Below are 25,218 nucleotides of genomic sequence, written 5' to 3'. Positions count from 1 at the left end.
ACTCACTTCTTGGAAAGACATCACACTCCTTCTTGGAAAGTCAATATGGGTTGACTTTGTGAACAATATCTGGTTCACAACCCCAAGCACTGTGAACTCTTGCCCTATCTGCAGAATGGTCTGCTTTGCAGACCTCTAGAGGAATCCACAGAATCTACAGCAGGCATATCGGTATAGCATTTGCACACATAAGCTGCATCAGTGGGCTCTCCTGCAAACTTCTACATGTGGAACGGCTGTTATTATAACAGATTGCTAGAGAGGGAAAATAGCCATTGCTTGGCTCATGCTGAAAAACGACCCAAATCATTATAGCTAAAATTCTGGGTGTTGAGTCAAACAGAAGTACTGCATTTTCACTCTGCAAAAATGCATAACGTAAGTGCCACAGAGCATTTATTATTCAGTAACTGAATTTAAAAACAAGGCTGGACAGAACTAATGATGTCGTGTGCTCCCAATATAGAGGCTGACTACCATGCTTGTCTCAGGGTTCAAGAGCATGTGCACATTTTTTATTTAACCCATTTATTTATTTCAATAAGATTACAGCATGAACATAAGCAGGTGAGGGTTCCAGAGTAATGATATAAGTGGTATTTTGTATATTGAAAAAAATATTTCCAGTGTGAAATGAGAACAGTAGCCTGGATTCAAGGAGCACTGAATGAAGTTATTCTTGTGGAAACAGTCACTTCCATCCTGCAGTACGCAAGCACATTCTCAGACATAGCATGCACATTGCCCTGTAAACTAAGATGGAATTATGCCAATTGGCTGTTGAGTGGGGAGGTAGGGAAGAGAGTCAAGACAATTGCTCAGTACATATGCAGCATGGTTTCGGTGATTACATGCATTGTAATCTGCTGGATGAGACTGGGCATTTGTTGGACAGCACTCTTCTGAGCATGGAGTCCCTCATTGTGCTTGCACATGCATATGACTGGGGGTATTCTATCTGGGATGTAATTACAGTAGAGGTTATAGTGCATTCTAAGAGGTAAAGATGAATGAAACCCTGTAACATTATAAGCAAGGAGAAATGGGTAAACTCGCAAGATAATGTTGCCAATTGCTGAAAACCACCAGGAGATTTTGTTGCACCAAATAAGAACAGGAATGGTCTTTAATACCTCACATTCTTTTCATGGGATTTGCACAGCATGCAATATGGTGTTCAATATTACTTCACTGTGCCTTTCATGACCTGCTTGATTGATAAGTAGACAGACAGACAGACAGACAGACAGACAGACAGACAGAGAGACAATTGCTGACTGTACCAGCTGGCTGACAGCACGAACACAGGGTTACCAAACTGGTTACCTTTTCTGTTCCTTCCTCCTTGAGGCTAATAATGTCCAAATCAAAATCCTTTCTTAAGCCATCTGTTTTGTTGAAAGTAATTCGCCCTGTCAAACCATCCCAACGAGCCTAGAGAAAGAAATAACTTCAGTTTAATGTTTAGCTTCAACTTTTGGCAACCCATCAAGAATAATTGTTTCCTCATCTTGCTTTCTTGTTATAATTACTTTTGAAAGCACATCAAATAAAACTCTCTTTGTTTGATTGTTTCCATGTTTTTAATTCAATACTTCACTAGTAGCCATACAATGATATTTCAGAATACTATGTGAATGGAACTTGGGGAGTATCCCCACGGCAGATTATTCAAATCAAAAATATTGATCCATGAAGCAGCAAGGGCTTTTGAACTATCATTTATCTTTGTCTCATTTCATCCCCTTGCACTGAGTCAGGATGACTAAAATGAACAAACATGCCATTTCTGACAGATGATAACCCAATTTATTATGCAAAGAAATCCAGTTACTCAATAAGAAGCTTGTGACCTAGGACCATGTCAATATTTTCATCTCTGTTTTAAATATGATATAATTGATAAATATTTGAATAGTACTATCTTTGTTTACACAAAACTGTAATGTTGATGGAATATTGTAGGGAGTATGAAAAAAGAATGCATTTTATTAGGAATTAAACAAAAGAGAGGAACATCTAGGAGTGGGATTATGTTGAGAATGATTCATTGGATCTGTTTAATTAAATACTTCTGCCACTTTTTTCAATCTGCATGTTTTTCAAGGAGTTTTAACAATTTAACAATGAACTAGAGAATTTTCATGTTTGATGGTATGTGCTGTAAAATGTAAGGCATTTTTCTATTGAAACATGCACAGGAATGTGCCTTTAAAGGCTCTCCAAGTTCCTGCCATCAGAAATCATCAATGTGTCATATAATAAATAAACCATGATTTATTATTATACATTATTACATATATTTAGGAGTTTATGTGGGACAAGAAATTTCATAAAGAAAACGCTTGACATAATAAAGGCATGATGTCAGTAAATGTATACAATGCAGATCTATTTCATAATGTTTCATACTTTTCAGTATTCTGTACCTCTTTCCCAGCATATATCAAATATAGAATGTTAAATCTTGTGTAGCTTTTATTTTTCCATTTTTACAGCACTATTTTGTACTTCCTGACTGCTAGAGCAATAGGACAGTGGTACCAATTACCAAGGGAAGTTGTGGGCTCTCCCACCCTAGAAGCATTCAAGATGCAATTGGACAGCCATCTGAGAGGGATGGTTTAACTAGGAGTCCTGCAATGGGCAGGGGATTGGACCTAATGGCCCTCTGGCCCCTTCCAACTCTACAATACCATAATTCTATATGCTAGTTAACCTCTATATCTCCAAATTTAGAAATTTACTTAAGGCCAGCCATTTAAATTCTCTTCTGAGCAATCTCAGAGGAAATAAACCCTGTAATTAGATTGTATCATGAAACAGATAGAGACAAACCAATGGGAAGATTTTTAATCCTTAATTGCCTTGCAACGGATTTTGTTTGGGTGAGGGGATCATGTGGATAGGAATGTTAACCCTTCCTTCCCCAGTTGAAATCCCCTTCCACCTATATGGCAAGCAAGGGAACAATGCTATGACCTCTAGGCAGTGATAGGGAGGACAACAAACTCTGCTAATCAGAGCTCCAAGCCACTCCCCTGCACGGCTGGCACAGAAAGTATTATGTGGCTGTGTCTTATGGTCACATAGGACCACAAAACGTTAGCAGAAAAAGAAGGCATTTTGGTGGATGGGAAGGGGAGGCAACTGACCTATTCTGAGCTTTTGCCAGCCATCTTCCATTCTTCACTGAAATGCTATCACAAGAGGGAAAACAGTTAATTTAGGAAAAATGCAGTGTGGGAGGACGGGAAGGCAAAGATTGCCTCTACCATTCTTCCCACCTTGAATAGGATGTTCAAAGTCCCTGAGTTCAGGGGCTTAGGATTATCCAGGGTGTAACCCATATGACTGCACCATGAGCTAAGAGGAGAAAAAAAACCCTTTCCATTGACCCTCTGAACTCTGTCAATAGATCCAGGGAGTATTAGCAACAACCCTGAAAGGGCAACAAATTACTTGTTATTTAATTTATTATTGGTGTTTTTATTACCAGGATAGAAGGATCTTATGGGAGTTTCTGTTTCAGATGTCAAAAAACCCTTGACTGGTCTTGTATTTTGGGGGTTTCATCTCAGGTGGCAAAATGTTTTGTTACAGACCTATTATAATGACGGTGTGCATGCATCTCTCTCTCTCTCTCTCTCACACACACACACACACACACACAGGGGGAGGGCAGAGGCAAAGGGAAAAGGCAAGATTAGTTTGTGAATTTAAACAGTTTGCTTCTTAATATGTGAAGCTAAATTTAAAAGGACTTGACTGTTTCTAATATAAGAAACAATGTATTGCACATATTGTCTTCCTATACATTTCCTGTATCCAAATTGGTCTTGGGCTTCTTGCTAATAAATTCCACTGTACACTACCAGAAAAAGATTTAATGAGTTTTCTAGTGCAGCAGATCTTTATCATCTTTATTTAGCTGCTGCTTGATGAATTAGCTTAAAAATGCAAGAATGGCAGATGATACACTGTAATAGAGCTACACATGTATTACTAATGTAATGTAATACCTCTAATCAATGTGTGCTTCGCAACTCTAAAATTACAAGTTCTTTCAGCTATTCCTTTTCTTTTAGTCATTAAAATGATTGTAGATTCTCATCATTTAACTGAATTGTGCATACACAATGGACAGAAGTATGATTAATTTTCCTTCACCTTGTTTAATATAAACATTAGGCCTGAGTCTAGTGAAATGACTCTCATTCTATGTACAACATGTATAATCATGGTTTACCTACAGCTCTTAAATTGTATTGGTAGTACCTTTTTGGTGTTAAGGAAAATAGGGCAGAATTTTTAAGAGGCCTGTGGTGATTTAAGACATACCAAATAGGTTCTTGAAAAGCATAAATGCTAGTTAACTCACAAGCCTTCACTGGGCAGCCATTGTCCTGATGATTCTCCTAGAGAACTATCAATATTTAGTTGACAGGCCATTTATCCCTTTAGTTGACAGGCCATTTTTATCCCTCAAAAATATCCATAAATTTTACAGTTGGACCCATACTCTTAATTATTCATGCCCTTTATAAGCTACCAGATGTTTTCACACCTCTGTTTTTATACTTGCCAATCCAGCTATTCAATCTATCAACTATAAGGCTCCAAGGTGAATGAAGAAAGGAATTAAGGATTATAAGAAAACTTTCGGATGGCCCACCCACAGTCATATGTACCAACTTTAAGATTAAAGCCCTGCTCCCTGCTGCAAGCAGTTATATTGGTGAATACCAGGGACAGAGCTTTCTCCATAGTGCTTCCATATCTCTGTAATTCCCTCCCTATGGAAATTTGTTTGGGTATATTTGTTGGCCTTTAGAAGAACTCTAGCAATTCTTTTTTAATTCCAGATTTCATTAGATGGTTTTATGGTTGTTCAAAATGTGTTTTATCTGCCACTGTAATTTTAGTGTTGTTACCTCTCTGTGTGGCTTTTATTGGTTGACTTCTAGTTAAAATTTTGGAATTTTTGTGTTGCATTAGATTGATTTGTTAAAACCTACTTTGGCAGGGAATACACACCAATAGGTGGCCCTAAAATTCATTTAATAGTATTAATATTAGGAATAATAACAACAGAAATAATGAACATTTTAAGCAGAAATCCCACATCTCTGTTCTACAGATATGTCACTGAGATATCTGTAGAAAAGAGATTTGTAGGGTGCATGTTTTACTGTCCTTACAGTAAAAGTCATTTTAGAATATGTATATATGCCATCACTGTCGTGCTCCAAGAATTTGACAAAAAAATTACTTAGCTGTCAGAATAAAAACAAATATTGTATGTATTTCTGTGAAAAAAGTGCATCCTTTGATGTTCTGAAGTGGACTGGAACATGCTGAAAAGAAACCCAGTCAGACATTTTGGTAGGAATGCTGTGCCAGAGAAACTGGTGAATACAATGCACATTTGCGGGGTGGATGTAGAATGAATAGAATTGGAAATGGAAAGAACACAGTGTGCAAAGCCGGATTGATGGCTACAGATTTAGGTACAATATGTCTTGATGATCAGTTGGTTGTTTTTGTCTGACATCTAAGTATACCACTATATCTTTGTCACAAAGCTAGAACCCTTTCTGTCCTGGGCCAGGTCCTATATCCTTTAATTCACATGGATGAAGGCTCTAAGGCCTTGAGCATCACTTCAGAATTCCAGTGACAACAAGGGAGGAATTTTTCTTCAACTCTCCTTCCCCTCGGCTGTCTTACCCAACCCTCTGGAGTAGGTTTAGGGGCATAAAGGGAATTGACAAACATCAGTGTCTTCCTTCCACCAGCAGGAGCATACTGTGAGCAAAAGCCTGCTCATGGGACAACTGGCCGCAGAAGGTGGCACAAGATGCAAACCAGTGAGCAAAAGTGCTGCCTGCCTTTTTGACTGCTTACTAGACGGTGTGTCCAGTGCAGTTAGTGATTGGGCCTGGAGAGTCCTCATTATGAGCTATCCTAGAACCCTGGAATCTTCAGCCCTAATATTAGGGCCCTTCCTAATACTGCCTTTCTTTTGGAAGTATTACAAATATTCCTATTTCAACCAAATGTTAAAACCTGAAACAAAGTTGTCCATGCTGAGGGCTTTTATGGTCTGATGTCTTTTTAGATTATCCTAATTACATTTTTATTTGTACTTTAATTGGATTTTTAAATGTGTTTTTAACTCAGGCCTTACTAGTCCTGAATGTTCAAGATGAACAGTCTATACTTGCCATTAAAGTAAAAGACACTCACTGGAACACACCCTGAAAGGCATTGCTGTATACCCATGCATTTTTGTAAATGTATTTTTGTAATAATTCATAGGTCCAACTACTTTTGTAGAAGCACAAAACATATCTTTTCAAGACTGAACACTAGATAGTCTCATGTGTAGCAATCATGTAATTGTATTAGACCAGCTAGAAGCTTGTGGCTTTGTTTTTTTTTAAATGAAGACTATGGGTTTTCATGAGAGGTGGGGGAATGAAACCATGTGAGGCACCTGGGAACTAAGAAAATGCTAGGACAAGACTGAAGGACTGACATTGTTGTCTAAAGGTCTGAGGTGCTGACCATTTCCCCTAAGTTTCTTTAATTATTGCAGGAGGGTTGCAAAGTATATTTCACAATGGTATAGCTTCATGTTCAGTTGATGCAAGGCAATCCAGTGGGGCTATTTAACCAAGCACACTAACATACTGGTCTAAGGGCTTGGATAGGTATTATGTTGCCAAATTGGTGTCACCAAAGTGACTTCTCTGATGAGCTTCCCCTCTATGTCATTTAGAAAGTCTTGCATTATGAGGTGGTTCCATGATGGTGAATAACCGTTCTGTGTTCCATATCAGTGGCAAATAGATGGATGAAAGAAGAAAAGTGCACTGTCATCATTAATAGACACTATTTCATGGCTGCCAAGGACAACTGCACAACTGGATGGTGATCACAATAGACCTGACTGAAATTGTTCATATAGTGCCTGATAGGCCTGGCAGTTGCTGGATGAGCTGCAGGAATCTTGATTTAGTTCTTCGTGCATTGTCATCTTCATGGAGTAGATGGTTATCACTGTGTGGCATCTGATCCAGAGCTACATAAAAGTGTACATGGAACTGGACCAGAACATCAGTGCATATTAGTTCTAGGTAATAGAACTAAAAGAAAGTTTGCAGGCTATGCTACCAATCAGGAGTCAAATTGTTTCAGCAAACGTACATTATATATAGGTCAACATTTGAAAGATAAATTGCTCCTGCAATAACATCTGAAAACTGTATTTTTAAATAAGGGTATAAACCTTAATAAAAATAGATTGAATATGATTATATATGGATCTAAAATTCAAGCAAATGCAATTTTTACTGAAGGGTCCCATCAATGTACTATTGAGATCAATGTTTCACTTTCTCTAAATGTATTGCCAGGCCTTGGACATCATTAAGAATCAATATTACACCTTAGTTTCTAGCTCAAGATAATGATCAGATCAATCATAAGTCTTTAGCTCCACTTGTAGCCCATTGGAGTAGCTAGCTATTCTACAGAAACTTTTCCACACTCAGGCACTCAGGATGTGAAACTGTTAATGGAAGACAAACTTCTTCTCCTTCTCACCAGTATTCCAGCTTGACATCTAAGGCAAATCCATACCCTCCTTGAACCATTACTAATTACCTACTATGGACATGCTTGCATGGGTGTGATTCTCAGTTATAGAATGTTATTAGTTGCTTAGTTCAAAGCCTTAAGATACTGTGCTATTTTCGGTGACATCTCTAATACAAGTTTAGGTTGACTGCATCCACAGAAACTAGAGTTATTACACATTTGGGTGCATTCTCCAAAGTATTAACAGTTGCCTACTTTATTTAATTATTGCGTATTATATTGCCCATTAGCCAACACTCTTTGGGCTGTTCACAATATCTTACAATAACCCTGCTAGGCAGGTTAGGATAAAGAAAATCAGGGTATATATTTTGAATAAAAACACTAACGGCAAGATTAAAACTGTTTCTAAAAAGCCTGGGAAAGGGGGGAAAAATCCTTTACCTGTTGCTGAAAATACAATATGGGAGGCACCAGACATACCCTTCTGGGGAGGGTTCCACAACCAGATCCACCACTGAGGAGACCTTCTCTGTATCTCTTCACATAAGTTGGCAGGGAAAATGATACATGGGATTCTGATATGAGACTCTGACAAGCAAGGTGACTCTTTATGCCTATTCTCACCAACACAATAGCTTATAATTAAATTATGCAAAATCACCACACAAAATGTGGAGATGGCCACTGAAGACAACAGCTTTTTTCAAAAGCTTTTACTGAATTAATGAAATATACATCTACCAATGTCCATGACAGATAGCTGAATTATCAGGACAAACAGGTGATACTAGAATGACCATTAAACAATGTGCTTGTGAGCGTCCCAGAAAAATTTAGGAAACATTTTGTCATTTCTGGTGTCAAAATACTGGACTAAAACCAAAGGTAGCAATATCTGCCTCTCTAGATGTTGTTGGACTGCAACTCCTATCAGACCTACCCAGCATAACCAGGAGTGCGGGAGGGTGGGAAATACAAGAGAACATCTGGATGCCTTTTGAATTAAATGAAGCCTTGCCTCTCCATTTTGAATCTATCACTTTTACTACTTCAGGAAAAAACCCAGATTGGAATACGAATTAAAATCAGAGTTGGTGCATTATAATTCTACCATGTGGTAGAATTGCCTCTCCATTTTGAATCTATCACTTTTACTACTTCAGGAAAAAACCCAGATTGGAATACGAATTAAAATCAGAGTTGGTGCATTATAATTCTACCATGTGGTAGTGGTAAAATTTGGCAGGTCCCATTGGCTCAGAAGGCTTACACTGTCTGCTGATGCCACAGAGCTCTGGTAACTGCCCTTTTCAGAAAGAATGCCACAAGAGAAACATGATTTGGTACCACTCTGTCATGTCCTCTTCAGTCTAACGAGCCAAGAAGCAAGGGGCTGTGTAGAACTGGAGAGGTAGGCATGAGTGTATAGGCCATAGCCTTGTGCTTCTGCTCCTGGTCAAGAGCCTCACAGATTCCCTTAGTTTGTGCCTCTTGTGGTGGGCTGCCCTTTTCTGTTTTCTTTCAGTTAATTCTCCTCTATAGCTACCCAACTACCCAGGGGAAGGGATGGACGGCCCACCATCGCCACCGCAAGACCTGTCGCCACAGCCGCAAGACCCGCCGCTGCAGCTGATCGGCGCCCCGACGCCCGCTGAGGACGTCGCTGCCCCTGGGACGGATGGCGCTATCGCGGGACCGGGAGCCAGGACGCTGCCGAACTGCGGGCCCACCACCCTGCCACCGAGTGTGCCGCAGGCCTTGCTCCCACCCCCCGCCTCCGGCATGGGTGAGAGCCGTGCCGGGCCGAGGGCAGGGCGTGGGGGAGGGGCTGCACAGCCTTTAACTTACCGGTGGCCTCGGGCCGGCGGCCGAAGGGTGTCGGCCTAAAGGCGGTTACGCTGTTGGGACCGTTCGGGGCCAAGCGGCGGCTCGCCTGGCCAGGGTCTTTGTTGTTGGCCGGCGGGTGAGATTGGTTGAATTTGGCCGGTGGGAATTGCGGGGTTGTTTTAATTGTTTTTAAGTATTTTAATGTGTTTTAATGTGTTTTTAGTTGTTTTAATGGATTCATCTCAGGCTTTAGGGTTGCCTGGGGAGCGTGTGGGCGCCACCATTGGGGTGGTCACAGGCAATGGAAGTTATGGCGTTGGGGGTTTAACGAGTCCGCATAGAAGAAGGAAGAACAGATGGTTAACACCTGTTCCTCTTTCTGGTTATCCCCCCAGCCGGCAGGTTCCAGGTAGGCTTGTCAACCGCCCCCCAGGCCTGTCGGTGCTGTTGCTTAATGCCAGATCAGTCCAAAATAAGTCATCACTCATCCACGACCTGAGGGCGGAAGAGGGGGGGATGCCTCCCTCTCTCAACGGTGCCTGCCCGGGTACCTGGTCCAGCACCGATCATGCCTGGAGGGGAGGGGAGGGGAGGGGGTCGCTTTGGTTTACTGAGCCTCTATTTCCCTCATGAGGCTTCCTGTTCTCTCGAGGCCGAGTCTAGAGTACCTCTACTTGGTGTTGGGCGACCAAGACAGACTGGAGATTCTGTTGGTGTACCATGCACCCTTCTGCCCAACAGACTTCCTGCCTGAACTGACAGAGATCATCTTGGATTTGGTGTTGAGGACTCCCAGGATGTTGGTCTGACCAGGGCAGCTCAGGACTTCATGGCCTCCATGGTGGCCATGGGGTTGTCTCAACACGTCATTGGCCTGACCCATGAACGTGGACACACGCTGGACCTGTTTTTCTCAACGGGGCAGGAAGAGGGTGATCTGAGGGTGAGGAACTTGTGTCTGACACCCCTGTCATGGTCAGATCACTTCCTTCTGAGGTTTGAGCTTGAGAGTGTCCTTTCCCTCTGTAAGGGTGCGGACCCGATTGTGCTGGTCCGCCCCCAGAGCTGGATGGATCCGGATGGATTCCTGAAGGCCCTGGGGGATTTTCTGATTGATAAGGCCGGTGCTCCTGTCAATGCCCTGGTTGAACTATGGAATGGGGAAATGACCAGGGCTATTGACACGATCGCTTCCAAGTGTCCTCTCCCACCTCGCAGAGCCCGTTCATCCCCTTGGTATACACCTGAACTACGGGTGATGAAGCGGGTTGGGAGACGTCTAGAGCGCAGGTGGAGGAAATCACGTGATGAGTCTGACCGAACACACTTAAGAGCCCATTATTGGGCCTATGCTGTGGCGGTGAGGGCGGCAAAGAAGAAATTCTTCTCCGCTTCCACTGCCTCCTCATAATGCCATCCGGCGGAGCTCTTTCGGGTGGTACAGGGGCTGGTACATCCGGGTCCAAAGAAAGATCTTGTGCCACCCTCGAAGGCCCACTGTGATGACTTCACCAAGCATTTCCAGGAGAAAATCGCTCAGATTCGTCACGAGCTGGACTCTACTAGTGAATCAGATTCTACTGGAGAGGTGCCAATGTTGCCGTCTGGTCCACAATTGATGCATGAGTTTCAGTTGTTGTGGCCTGATGACGTGGACAAGGTGCTTGGACAAGTACGTCCTACCACCTGCTTACTGGACCCTTGCCCATCTTGGCTACTCAAGCAAGCCAAGGATGGGATTGGGACCTGGATTCTGGAGGTTGTCAACGCCTCTCTAAGGGACAGCCGGGTACCTGCCCCTTTAAAGGAGGCGGTAGTCTGGCCAGTCCTAAAGAAGGCATCCCTGGATCCAGAGGTGGCCGCCAATTATAGACCGGTGGCCAACATCCCATTCCTGGGCAAGGTGTTAGAGCGGGTGGCGGCGGGACAACTCCAAGCACTCTTGGATGAAACTGATTATCTGGACCCATTTCAATCTGGCTTCAGACCCTGGTTTGGTACTGAATCTGCCTTGGTCACCCTGTATGTTGACCTGTGCAGGGAGAGAGACAGGGGGAGTGCATCTCTGTTGGTTCTCCTGGACCTCTCAGCGGCTTTCGATACCATCAACCATGGTATCCTTCTGGATAGGCTAGCGGGATTGGGAGTTGGAGGCGCTGCTTTGAGGTAGTTTCGCTCCTATCTTAATGGCTGATTCCAGAAGGTGGTGCTGGGGGACTATGGCTCTGCACCATGGCAATTATGCCATGGAGTTCCGCAGGGGTCCATTTTGTTCCCCTTGCTATTCAACATCTACATGAAACCGCTGGGAGAGGTCATTAGGAGGTGTGGGCTGCAGAATCATCAGTACGCTGATGATACCCAGCTCTACCTCTCATTTTCAACCAATCCAGGTGAGGCAGTGGCTGTACTGAAGCAGTGCCTGGCCGAGGTAATGGGCTGGATGAGGGCCAATAAACTGAAGTTCAGTCCAGACAAGATGGAAGTCCTGTTGGTGGGTGGTTCGGGCTTCGGGATGTGGGACTTGGACCTTGTCCTGAATGGGGTTGCACTCCCTCTTAGGGACAAGGTTCGCAGCTTGGGAGTGCTCCTTGACCCAGAGCTGTCATTATAAGCTCAAGTAACAGCGGTGGCGAGGAGCGCTTTTCTCCAGCTCCGGCTGATCCATCAGCCGCGTCCCTACCTGGAGAACGATTGTCTGGCAACAGTGACACATGCATTGGTAACTTCCTGATTAGACTTCTGTAATGCGCTCTACGTGGGGCTGCCCTTGAAGACGGTCCGGATACTTCAATTGGTGCAAAACAAAGCTTCCAGGTGGCTGATGGGGGCTGGGCATTGTTCTCACATAACCCCAGTCCTCCGTCAGCTTCACTGGCTTCCCATTGAAGTCCGGGCTCAATTCAAGGTGTCGGTTATCACCTATAAAGCCCTCAACAGCTTGGGATCTGGTTATCTAAAGGAGCGCTTGCGTCCATATATGCCCTCCCGCCCCCTGAGTTCGGCGTCAGAGGCCCTCCTCCGGGAACCCTCCGGGAAAGATATTAGGAGGGTGCGTACCCAGAGGAGGGCCTTCCCTGCAGTGGCACCCCACCTATGGAATGCGTTCCCCAGAGAGGTACGCCTGGCGCCATCATTATTTGCTTTTCGGCGCCAGGCCAAGACCTTTTTATTTAAATGATATTTTAACTGTTAATTGTTGTTGTTATTTAATTATTATACACCTGCTGCGATGTATCTGGGTTTTTACATTTTATTCAATATTTGTTTATTTGCTTTGTAAGCCACCCCGAGGCTTGTTGCAAAGGGGGCAGCATAAAAATGCTTTAAATAAAATAATATCCATCATGTGAAGTGTGGCCAAATAGTGGTCAAATGTGGATGCTGAAAGTTCTGAAGGCTCCATAACAAAGGCAAAGGAGGCTGAAAAGGACTACCAAGCCATCAGATGCCTTTCTTTGCCTACAGTTTATGTCTCAGTATTCCTCTCATGATACCTAGTTTCACAAAGGGCTTGGGAAGGAACAGTCAGGAAAATAAGAAAAAAACAGCTGACCAGCTGACTAAGAAATAAGACTCCACAATCCCCTTCAACTTCTGTTCCTATCTGGACCAGCTTTCGGCATTCTCAACAGGCTGGCATACATCTGAATACTTCTCTCATGATGTAGTCATGCCCTTAATTTCTATATGGTGTTGCTATTTTTTTTCTCTTTCTTTCCATAGTTTTCTTCCTGCGGTTATAGAGTTCTATAGTAAGGCAAATGTGTGAAAGCTGAATGTTAAGAAACTTTAGTTATATTTTCAGAATTGCTTTCACTTCTTCCCCTCCTCCAGCTCTGAAGAAAATATATACTTTATATTTGCAGAATGACCTCTTTTTCCTTCCTCTCCCTTCTCTAAGGGGATATGGACTCATCTGCACACTGTTCCATGAGGGGTTGAAGGATTAAGCTATCATTTAAATATCAAATGACATTAGTGAAAAGGTCATAGTGAAAAAAAGGTCTGGGAAAGGATTTATTCTCCATCACTGATAGTAGCTGAATGCTGATCCTAGGCAATGTGCTATGAGTAAAATCCATCTAGATGAAAGCTAGATTACTAACTCTGGTTTATTACACCAGTCAGAGGTTTCTTCCGGGATTATATTTCTCCTGAAAACATTTGAATCATAAGTAATATCCACAGTTCATTTAGTGAGAATTTAAAAAATAGTTTTGCTCCACTGCTGCTCCAAGTGGTGCAATCTTAGATATTGCTAAGCATTCATTTTATGATAAAAGCACATGTAGATACAACCAAAACACAGTACTTTATGATTAAATAAAACAAAACAAAAATCATGGGATAGGGAGACAATTCAAGAATCTCTATTTTAGCACTTTTAGTTTTGGAAACTCTATGTTGTATGAGCCAAGAAGAAATTTGTTTTACAAAAGCTGAACAAAGCCTACACCTTTGTGCAAAATCCTACCAGAAATACCTAGAATTCCTTTGATAAGAGAAATCATATTTTGTCCCAGGATATGCAGCTTTCATTAACACTCTGACATATCAGAAGAACGCTTTGCTGCTTAGTTCCAAGGTAACAGAACTTTGTTATAGAGAATGAACGATGCTCCTTAGTTTCTTTCCATTTCAGAACAGTGTGGATGGCTTTGTATCATTAGCACTATTCCCCCAAAGAAGTATTCTTTTTAAAACATTTGGGCCTCAGTATTCTAAACATGTCTTTCTTTGTACATAAATTGGGTGGGTTATGAACTCTTCCTCGTGCCCTCTACTATATCTTTTTTTTTACATCTAATCTGGCTGTATATTCATTTGCTACTGCTTCTTTTATGAAGATGGTGTTTGGATGTTTGTTTGCTATCCCGAGAGGTACATCCCCAAAGTAGTAAGATATAAATCCTCTTAATAAACACTGAAATACTCTTAATAAATGCATACATGTTGCAGCAAAGTAAGAAGGTGTAGATAAGTTCCAGCTCATCTACTGCATTCCTCAGTATGCAAGCAATTATTTTGTTGTGCAGTGGTGTAGCATAGCACTATACTACATCAGTCATGCCATTATGCCAATTCTCTTCTGTCTCACTCTTTCTCAAAGTAAAAAAAAAGTCCTTAGAAGATAAGAAGCTTTAGCTTTTTGACTCAAATTTTTATAGACCATAAAATAAATTAGCTGTGAAACTATTAGTAATTAGGTCAGATCTCTCATGCCATGCAAATCAGGCTGCGTGTTATTCATGTGAATTGTACAATAACTTCACATATTAGACCATGCACTGCATTTATGAGATGCACTGTTGCTTTGGGGCATTATATTAAGCCATTACGGAAAAAACGCTTAAGCTAAAAAGTGATAATGGACAAAATGATAATTAAACCTGCATCTATTTGCTCCATAGTCGTCTTTTCTGTCTTACTCTAGACTAGATGCAGAGACCCTGATCCAGAATGGGGAGGGGACAGGGGAACTTAGCAAAACCAGGACTCTTTTTCTTACTACAGTAAAAACAAGGAGAGAAAAGTCATATCCAGACATCTGAGGCATATGAGACCCAGTGTGGCGTGGGGGTTAGATTGTTCAGCTGGGACTCAGTAAATCTGGCTTCTAGTCCCTGCTTGGCAGTGAAGCTCACGGGGTAACTTTGGACCAGTCAGAGACTCTCAGCCCAAGCTATGTACTTGCCGGGCTCTTGTGAGGATAAGATTGAGCAGAGGAAGAGAATTATATAAACTGCCTTGAGTTCCTTAAAAGGAAAAAGGTGGGATATAAATACAATAAATGCATAAATAGCTACCACGTGTGGTTTTTAAATGACATCTCTTCCTCTTTTGGCCCATAAGAAGACTAGATGGAAAATGTCACACATTTTGTTATTGTTTTTATATTTATGCATTGATTCCCATGGCAGAAAGCGGTCTCAGAGTGACTTACACACTCAAAACAAACAAAATTGTACAATTAATGTATTGGGGGAATCAATATAAACCACAATAAGTACAATAACATGAATAAAAATAAATACCATGATATATAACCCAGTTATTGGGCAGTACGGACTGAAATAATTAACAATAATAACACAGTATGAAAACTGGGGCAAGATGAATGAAGGGGTGTTACAAAGCAGGTCTTGGCTAACGAGTAGCATACCATTGGCTGAGTTTCTGCAAAGAGCACCTCAAATATTATGAAAACCCTTAGTACTATTATATGTGAAACCTTTCCCTAGAGCATTGATTAACCCTTAACATATTAGGAAAAAGCCTGTTTCCAAGTGGAATGTAATACAACTGAGAAATATACCTTTTGATTGATCCAAATACACAGCAAAGTAATTCTATTCTTATATGTCTAGAGTATGTACATTTGATTACTTCCTTCTATGACAGAAATAATAATAATATCTTTCCATTTAAAAAAAAATCATTTGTTTTACACTGAATTACAGGCTGACATTTCACAACCCTCTGAGAAAACTCCTTTGGCAAAAAGGGAGACTGAAACCAAATATTCTATTATTAGTTGCTTGAATGCTAAAAATGACACTGAGAACTGTGGTAGAAGAGCCAGAGTATAAAACAACAGTAAGGAAAGCAGTTTTCTGGCTGACGGCAAATGCTCTGCGCTTACCTCTTTTATCAGGTTCATGAATCTGGGTCCAAAACGCCATGGCTTATGCCGGTGACACTGCAGGGAACTGACAGTCATTTGGGAAGCACGCTGGGAAGCCACTGCGACCATGTAAACAGCATCATACATCAGAGCTGCTTCTGTCTGTTGGGGGGGAAATAGAAAAGGCATCTTAGCCAACATCTTTCATTACACCCTAGTGTTTTTTCCTTCATCCACTTCAAAATACTAGCCTCCTGACAAAAATACAAATTAGTCCTGTCAAAAGCCCCATTTTAAAGGGAAATCCGAGTTTTTACATCACCTTTCAAAACTGACAGCTCCTGTAAACGGGGTGGCTTGCACTTTTCTGAGAGTGGCTTTGTTTCATCAGTGTCCCTGGAAGGTGTCTCCTGCACTTTGGCAGCAGACATTTCCTGGATAGTACAAGGTAAGGCTTTCTTTTTTAGTAGCCTGAAAGTACACAAGTGACACTTGAGAAAGAACCTTCTATTTTTTTAAATAAAGAACTACATTTGCACAAATCTCAGGTTAGAAGTGCCAAAGCAAGAATTACTTCCTTGTGCCACTTGGGCACTTTGGTGAGGCTATCAGTGGCTGCTGCTTCAGAAATTGTGAAGGAGATTACAGTCTCCTCCCAACAACTGGAGCAGGGAAGCCACAGCAAGCACAAAGGTTGATGGTCAGCAAGGAAGATGCGAAGGCAGTAGCAATAACTCCAGAGTGCTGCTTAGGCATTTGTTAGAGCAGCTATCACTGGCAGTGGCCCAGGTGAGCTTTGCAACAGGAGCAAGTGCTAACTGCTGCTCTTGCCAAGTGCTTTGCTGCCTCTTTCCTCTATCCAGGATTCCGACGACACATCTCTCCCAATATCTTCTGTAACAAGCCATGGGTTGTCAGATTTGCTTTTTGTGCACAGACAAGCCACCCTGTGGAAAGCAGTCTGGGTTCACATAACACATATTATAACTTTAACTAGTTACTTATTACTGGATGCCATATCATGAGAACCCAATCCAGATTTACTTATGCTTAGAGTAGGACCTTTCAATCAGTGAGATTTAAGCTAAATCCGGACTAACTTATTTTTCATTTATTTCAATGGGTCTAGTCTGGATGTGATCAAGTCAAAATCTAACCCAATGTGCAATTATTCCATCTTTTCTTCCTTAACAGATTTATTTCTGGTCAGAAAAGAGACAGAAGAAGCAGAAGGAAGGCATGGGGGTGGACAGCTATGTCTACACCATAAAATTCCATGAACCAGGTAGGCTGATTAAATGATAAAAGTTTCTGCTGGAAGCACCCTTTTCTGATGAGATAATGTCTAAATTGGCATACTAACCCACTTTATAGATATTCTGCTTGTTAACCCTGCAAATCCTTGGGGAAATTAATAGATTAATTCTATTTCATTAACCCACTTAAATTGCTTAGAAACATTGGAGAATTTTATAACCATATGCAATCAGAGCTTATCAGCTAATCTTTAATGTAGTACAGATCTGGGATCATTCTTGACACACCAATTAGGATTTGCATACAGTCAATAAAACAAATTAAAATTGTCTGAGCAGTGCTCTGTGGCAGGAGTCTTCACATTTTTCATATCCAGACACCAGCTTTAACCACACCTTACAGAACGGGAACTGCTTTGAATAGCTGAATGTGAATTGCCGTCTTTTGGCTTCCCTTTATATGTTTTCGTTGGTACATTTGTTTGATCTCCATCAAAACTGGAATTGCTGAGGATGAAATGATATGTGAAATATTTCTAATGTACACACCAACAGATTCTCAGTCAGAGGTGACATGGGGCTTTTAATTGGCTGTTTATCTGCTGCATATACTTTTGGCTTTGTTGCAGAATTGAAATCAAAGGACTTCTACACGCAATATTTCCTTCCTTGCATTTCCACTACACAACCTCAAGGTGATATAGCAGAATAATGTAAACACATTGGGAAGTAGTGCTTTCCCTTGCTTTCACACCTAAATGTTGCATTTGCTCTTCTCTAAAAGAACCCATCAAAAGTTCTTGTTATGCACAGAGCAAACTTGAAGGGTCTCAATGCTGTCTGAAGAACCCAGAAACAACATTGACTAGGAAATGATGAGCATACAATGAATGCCTTGTGTACAAAAGCCCTGCAAAATCTGAAAAAACGTTTCTAGTGCTAAATGCACAGCCCTAATCACAGGCATCTCTTCCCATTTACTCCAGCATCTTTGTCCTACAAAACTTTTCTTACTGGTGATGGAAATCTTTGATTTCCTTTAGCATATTACAAAGTTATGTTGCCATATTTCCTGTGCTGCAATGCAGCTGTTCTTTTGAAGGGATTTGCATTGTTGGGCTTGTACTTTAATTGCTACATTTTATAAAGCATTCTGGAATCTGTTTTGACTGAAGGGAGTATAGAAATGTTGCAAGTAAATAAACAAGTACTTAATACACTGTTGTTCTCCAAACATATGGCACCAACAATTCTCAGTGTACATTAGAAGACAGAATTATATTGTTCCTTCCTAGATGGCCTATCTAACTAGGCAATAGCAATGAGGAATGTGGTAAGTATACCTGTGATACATAACACTATTCCACATGGACAGAACCATGAATTCTTACATATTCGAATTATACTAGTGACCTCATTACGCCAGGGAGTTATGTGCAGTCTGGGTGGCCCTGCCACCCAGCAAGATAGGTGACATGCTTCTGTTAGCATGATTAATGGGACAGTGAAACAGGAATTGTCTGAATGAGGGCAGAGGAGAGAGATAATTTCTTTTCCACTTCAAGCAAGGCAGGGGTGCCATTCTGCACTACAACAGGCAGCAAAATGTCTACGGCCAGCAACGTTTCCAGATCTATTGCAGGAAAACACTACCTCATGGAGAGCCAGATGTCTAGATGGCTCACTTCATATTTCACACACACTTCTGAGAGTGCAAAATGGGCTGATCAAGGCATAGCTTCTACATAGCCCTCATTGCTTTCCACACAGTTGCTTGCTGCAGCCTGCAAAGTTATTACATGGGCTACAGCTGTCTAAAATAGCATCCAAGTTCTCGTCTCATCTGCGCTATGCTGAAACAAAACAGTAATTCAGGGCTGATTGCATGAAAAAGTTGTCCAGAGCAAAGCATGCATTTCACTCAGTATTAACCAGCCATGAGCATGGTTTCCGCATCAACAACCAGAATTGGCTTTCCTGATAGAAGAATAATGTGTATATTCCCTTCTGCTTTATGCCATCAGAGCCAGCAATGCTCTACTACTTACAGTCATCATGCCATCCAGGAGACCAGTCTCTGGCTTGGGTGGTGCCTGCAGTCGTTCCATTGACCACTTCTCCATAACTGATGCTACTTGCACATTGTCAATGCTGAGCAGGCGAAATCCAGTCATATTGACTCCACTGTATCGGTAGGGTTCCAGGTCTAGTGCGAACAAATCCTGCACCACCAAGAGGCCATTGTTGATGTTTCAAAGTAGATTGTGTAAATGATAAAACATTAAACCAGCTCAAACACCTGCCAGTGCCAGCCTTCATTGGCAGTAAGTTTCAAAGCTGCAGCCTATGACCCAAGTAATGATAGTTCTCTAGCCTTTTCACCTGAGAAATGGAGAGTACCCAAACTCTAACATGCATTGCCACCTAGTATCATGGATACTAACAGAATTCATGAAGTTTTACATCTTTTCATAGCTGAAATACTGCAGCCAAAGATGAAACTCAATCTTCATCTTCCTTGATTTCTATCAAAACACAAAAGTACTTTTTCTTGTTGGCGCTACTAAAAGCTGCATTCATCATAAAATGTAGATAACTGTGACCAGAGTGGGATTTATTAGATATCTCCTATCTGATTTGTTGCAAGGTAAAACATTAGAGCATTAACACTAGAGCTTACAGCATTATTTTATAAGCAAGTTGCACTGGAGTATCTGCTCTTGATTTATATTATCCTTGTAATAATGTTACAGCTGTCACCAAAAAAATAAAAAATAAAGAAAAGCGCAGAAGAACTGGCTGGCCAATGCTGAAAATATTTTCCAGCCCTGGGAAAGAAAACTCCCAGCAATGTGATGAACGATACAGTTTTACTACTTATGAGCTTCATATTTCTCTTGTCTTGCCAGCTTTGGTAACTTGCTGTCACTGTGTCTGATATATGTGTCAAATTGGCGAAGAAGCAGTTCTGTGCATATTAGAAGGTTGCAAAACGGGGATCTAATGGATGCTTTAAATGATACTATTTTTGTGACACATTTCAAAACTGTATGTCATGCACTGAAAAAGTGCAGGGCACCTGCCGGTATTTGGGAAATTTGTTCAAGGAAAACATCTTGAAGGAACAGGTGCAATTGGTGTCTGGATACTGGCCACCCTATATGGCACTGTCTCCACCCACCAGGATAACAATACTGCAATTGCTTCTTTAAATTACAAGATACAGCATGCAACTTTAGATGTCACCTTGCTAGTACTTTATAGAGCCAGGAAACTTGTATCAGTTAAAACATGTTTGTTTCTTTCTTTCATCCATCCATCCATCCATCCATATCTGCTTATGCTTTGTATTTCTGCAGAGCTGTTTACATGGGGATATATATGACATTTCCCATGATTAAGCAAATGGACTCGTCAGAAAGGTCTTTAAAAAAGAAAAATCTCTTCTGTACCCTGTTCTGAAGCCACATAACAATTCTGAGAATACATTATACTTAAATAAGTTCAGTTCATTTAAATGGAAACATGCATCTAGAGGGGCTGTGGCATTTTTGCATGCCCAGATCTGTGGCCAGAAAAGAGCTCTGACTTCAGAGCTGGCGATCCACTCTCGGATCTACACACACGCACATACACACACACAGCAGCTTTCATGGAAAGAGCTGTCCTGGCAGCTTTTTCAAGGTCTGAAGAGCATCCTCAGAGAAGGGGTAAAGAGAAATTCCAGGTGGAGGGGAGGAGGGATGAGACTGGCTATGCCATGATATTCCATAAACTAATGATACCCCAGCCTCCTTTCCTCCTCTTTCAAAATTTCAAAGTTGGCTGTCTAGTTGTCTAGCAGGGTGGGCAGAGGGGGTGAAGATCATTTCCTAGTTCATCCCACCCTCCATAGGGTGCCTATAATTTTCTGACTTCAGAAGTTTTCAGGCATCACCACTGGACGGTGTTCTAGGTATGTTTTTTTTAAAGAATTGTGCAATAATTGTAACTTTAATGGCTTTTGTTCTCAAAGATTTTGTGTTTAACAGCCATACCTAAAATGGAACTTATCACCCTCTTTGACAGTGCATTTTTTAATAAGGAGATGGCCTTACTGTCATTTTTCAGTATCTCTGCCTGGAAAATACAACTTAAAAACAAGGAATGTAAATAAATGTGCACTAAAATTTATACACATCCTATCCATGAGAAGTGTACATTTAACAGCAATAATTCAGTGCCATGAAGAACTCTCCTGGCCCAGAGAAGCTATAGAACAAGTTAAATGAAGCACTGAAGCCAAATAGTCACACTCTTTGGAATAGTTTAGATTTTCTCTTTTCCCAAACATTTCCTTGGATTATTTTTATTTTATTATTATTATTTTTAAAAGAATGGGTTAGCAGGCAAGTGACTTCTATGCCAGGGAGAAAAGTGGAAGTGGAAATACAGGTGCTGAGTGTGGCCAATGCCTCGGCCACTACAAGATGGCTCTACTGGCAACAGTAACTCTTAGCAGTTAAGAAGCACTTTTCATTTGTAATTGACACACAGAACACAGAGGGAGCTGAAGGTCTTCAGCTGCTTCGGCTGTAATAGGTACAAATTTACCAACATGTCTTACCAGGGTTGTAAAAAAGTAGTGGTAGTACTCAGTCATCATTCCCATGGAGAGAATCTGTTAAGAAAGAGAAGAGCAAGGGGTAGATAAGCCAGAGTGAGAAGCCAGAGAGCACAAACAATAAGCATTCAATGTGAAAAATCACCGCCGCAAACACTATACCAGTTTACTGCATGGCTTGTATCATTTTTGTAGGTCTGCAGAATAGCCCAGCTGTAAGAGCAATTTCTGCAGAGCTGCGGAATAAACAGTTCCCTCTTTATAATAATGGCATGGTTAAAATTATTTTAATACCTGTATGATAGCTGAAAATAAATTGGCATTAGGCTTCATTCCCTGCCTTCACCTCGCCCTATGAAGAGGGGTTTAGGACAAGGTCTTAAGCACAATTCCTTGTTCTGAAATAGAGATATGTCAGAAAAATATATTTTCAGACACTGGCCCCACCATTATGCCAAGCAAGGCAATTGATTTTAGGTGTCGTGACACAGCAGCAAGTTGTCATTATTATTGCATGTTTACAGCAAGAGGGAGAACGCATGCAGGACTTTCTGCCTCCGTGCCAAAATAACTGAGCTCTTCCTGTCTACTATGTTGTTCTGCCTCAGGCAGCAAATCTCTTGAGCTTCTAGTTTTTAGGGAGCCAGAGGTATGAAAATCAGTACCAGTAAATGAAGGAACAGTGTTGGGTCTTGTTTTTAGTACACATTTTCCTCTCTTGTAGACTCTACAACAAATTTCCCCATCTGCCATTAAGGCATGCAGATAATCAGGAAAGGATATGGAGAGAGGCCTAGTAAGGCGTGTAAAGTTCTGGAACATCATGTACACATGTTGCTCCCTCAAGACTGTCCAGTGGGAGAGGAAGCAATTTCTCCAGGATCCTACAAAATAGGGTTTGGGCAATTGGGCCCTACCCAGGTAGTGTCACACTGCTCACATGGGTCTTTTTAGGAGGTAGTGGTAGGGACCCCAACATCTCGTCTGCACCAGCCTCCATAAATCATATGGCTGGTGTTGCCTTCCTTTTCTCTCCAACACACATACACACACTGCTTCCAGGCACATGCAACAGCCAGCCAAATGCCACTGATCATGCATTTCATAATATTCAGCACTACAATGGGAAAAAAGGATCTCCTCAGTGTAAAGCACAACTACAGGATGGTAACTCTCCATTATGGTTGATTAAACCAAGACTCGGAACCAGCTGACAATGTTCTTGTCTCCACAGGAATATCAGCAAGCTTCATCCGAGTAATAACGTTCCATCTGTGGAACGGAGTCAATTCCAGGCCTTGTGATAGCAGATAGCAGCTGCTGTAATATTAAAGTACTGTGTGTATACTTGGAACTCATATTGCTATCCTGGGGGGTCTCCTTCTGCTCACAAGCTTTTAGTGTAAATGTACAGCAATAAAATTGACAGAGTAGCCAAAGAAATTGGTCTTTAAAAAGTGAATACCCATGGGGAATTGATTGCTCAAAGGAGCCACAAAAAGAATGATCAGACATAGCTTTGAAACTCTTAATATGGTCCAAACCTCTGCAAGCTAAAGCCACCTTTCTGTGAGAGGTACAGCTTCTTGAATGGGAGGAAAAGAAACCTAAAAATTTTCTTTTGACTGATCATCTTATAGAGGTGAACTAAAAAAAAAAAAGTGCTGTTGTTCCAGGCCATATGCAACTTCTGTTATTAAAGAATATCTTTCATGGTATTTTTTTTCTAAGAAAAAAAGCAAACTCTGCAATTCAGTTTTTATGTCAATAAACCACCACTTGCCTTCCAGTACTTCCTGGCCTTCAGAGGCTAATGCACGTGTGTGCTAGATTGCATTGCATCTGCGGGGTCCTATGCTCCCTTACAAGGCCTGCCCTGCATGAGTGCCTGCAGCATGCATGCAGGCACTCATGTAGGTCTGTCCTCTCATTGGTTTAACAGAGGAGCCCTTTAATGCTAAAAATGGAAGCAGGCACTGCCCTGTGTCTGTGGTTACTGTCAAACTGATGCGTGTTGAACCCTACTATTGCATATTCTTATTATTATTATTATTATTACCCATTTCTGTACCACTTGATAGTCAAGGTTTTACAGGAAGTTCAGAGGAATTTATAAAATTCACAAACCACGAACTAAACCATATACAAAATGTAAAACAGGATTTAAAACAATCTGGGCAGCTAGAATCATTTCAGTATAACTAGGCTGACCTAAAACTCCCAACCCCATATGCACACTGAAAAACCTCTGAGGCGAGCTGAATAAATGGCCATGGTGGGCTGGATCCGGCCCCCGGGCCATATTTGAGGACCCATGCTCCATTTATTCCATTGCTGCAGTTGGGGACTGACTGAGCACATCCACAGTCTCACATGAGACATCCAGGAGCATCAAAAGAATCACACTACCCCATCTCTCTCCAGACACAGCTCATCATATAAAACTCAGCCTGACTGAAACAGGGGCAGGTTCTTTTCTTTTTCTCTTGGAGGTGCTCTGTTGAAGAGTTTCTATTCCTATTCCCTCACTCACTCAATTTCAGTTCCCCCTGTTTACGCACTTCCTTGTCAGGGGTCTGAATGGAGGGCATTTCTTCTTTCCTTCCATCAGACTGCTTCATGTTGTTTTCTTGCTCCATCCATTTCTGCTTCCATCACTTTATCCATTTCAGGGTTTTTCCCCCCTGCCTCTGAGCTCCACTGCCTACATGAAACTAAGCTGAGAGCCACCTCATATAACTGTATAGTTATGCAGACAATACGGTAGGGGCCAAAGTTCTCACTGATGCCTTTTCATTGTTTCCACCTGCACCTTTAGCAAGATCTAAGCATCTTTCTTCTCTGCCTCAGGCTGTTTTCAGCTTTAAGGTTCACACAGCAGATTAAGCCATGCTGGCTTAGAAGCCATGGTGATTTGCTCAGCACTCTTCCCACAGATCACTCTGGATGGCATATAAACCACTGCCCATAGCGTGTAGTAGTTTTTAATGAACCCAGCATGTCCTATCATATTGTTCAAACTCAGGGAACAAAACAAGCCACAATCAAGTAAAAACAAAACAAAACAAAACACAGCCCCAGTCCCAGCCCACCTGACGTGGTCCTGGGCTGCCCTTGTATTTCGAAGCATGGATTATATGGTGACACTTTTTGAAAAGTCAAGTTGCAGCCAGCTAAATGGCTTGGCATGGCCCAGGGAGCATCCCAGTTCTCCTGCAGTGTCCCCTGAGAGAGTGCACAAGAGCTGATGGGGGCAAGGATGGGGAAAGAAGATGGTGGAGTGGCGCACACCCCCT

The 25,218-nt window shown here is 41.7% G+C and overlaps 1 protein-coding gene across 1 annotated transcript in view; it reads right to left on the bottom strand.

Moving 5' to 3' along the window:
• GRIK1 (glutamate ionotropic receptor kainate type subunit 1) overlaps positions 1–25,218 on the bottom strand; it is a 174,886-nt gene that overhangs the window by 40,886 nt on the left and 108,782 nt on the right. Inside the window, exons 5-8 of the mRNA XM_044441749.1 lie at positions 21,926–21,979; positions 19,368–19,541; positions 16,082–16,225; positions 1,327–1,434 (exon numbers count right to left, since the gene is read on the bottom strand). Of these exons, the coding sequence (XP_044297684.1) occupies positions 1,327–1,434; positions 16,082–16,225; positions 19,368–19,541; positions 21,926–21,979 (480 nt within the window). The remainder of the gene's footprint in view (positions 1–1,326; positions 1,435–16,081; positions 16,226–19,367; positions 19,542–21,925; positions 21,980–25,218) is intronic.

Source organism: Varanus komodoensis, unplaced genomic scaffold (genome assembly GCF_004798865.1).
Source record: "Varanus komodoensis strain SLA01 unplaced genomic scaffold, ASM479886v1 scaffold4, whole genome shotgun sequence".
Lineage (NCBI taxonomy): Eukaryota > Metazoa > Chordata > Lepidosauria > Squamata > Varanidae > Varanus > Varanus komodoensis.
This window is presented reverse-complemented; position numbering and strand designations above follow the sequence as displayed.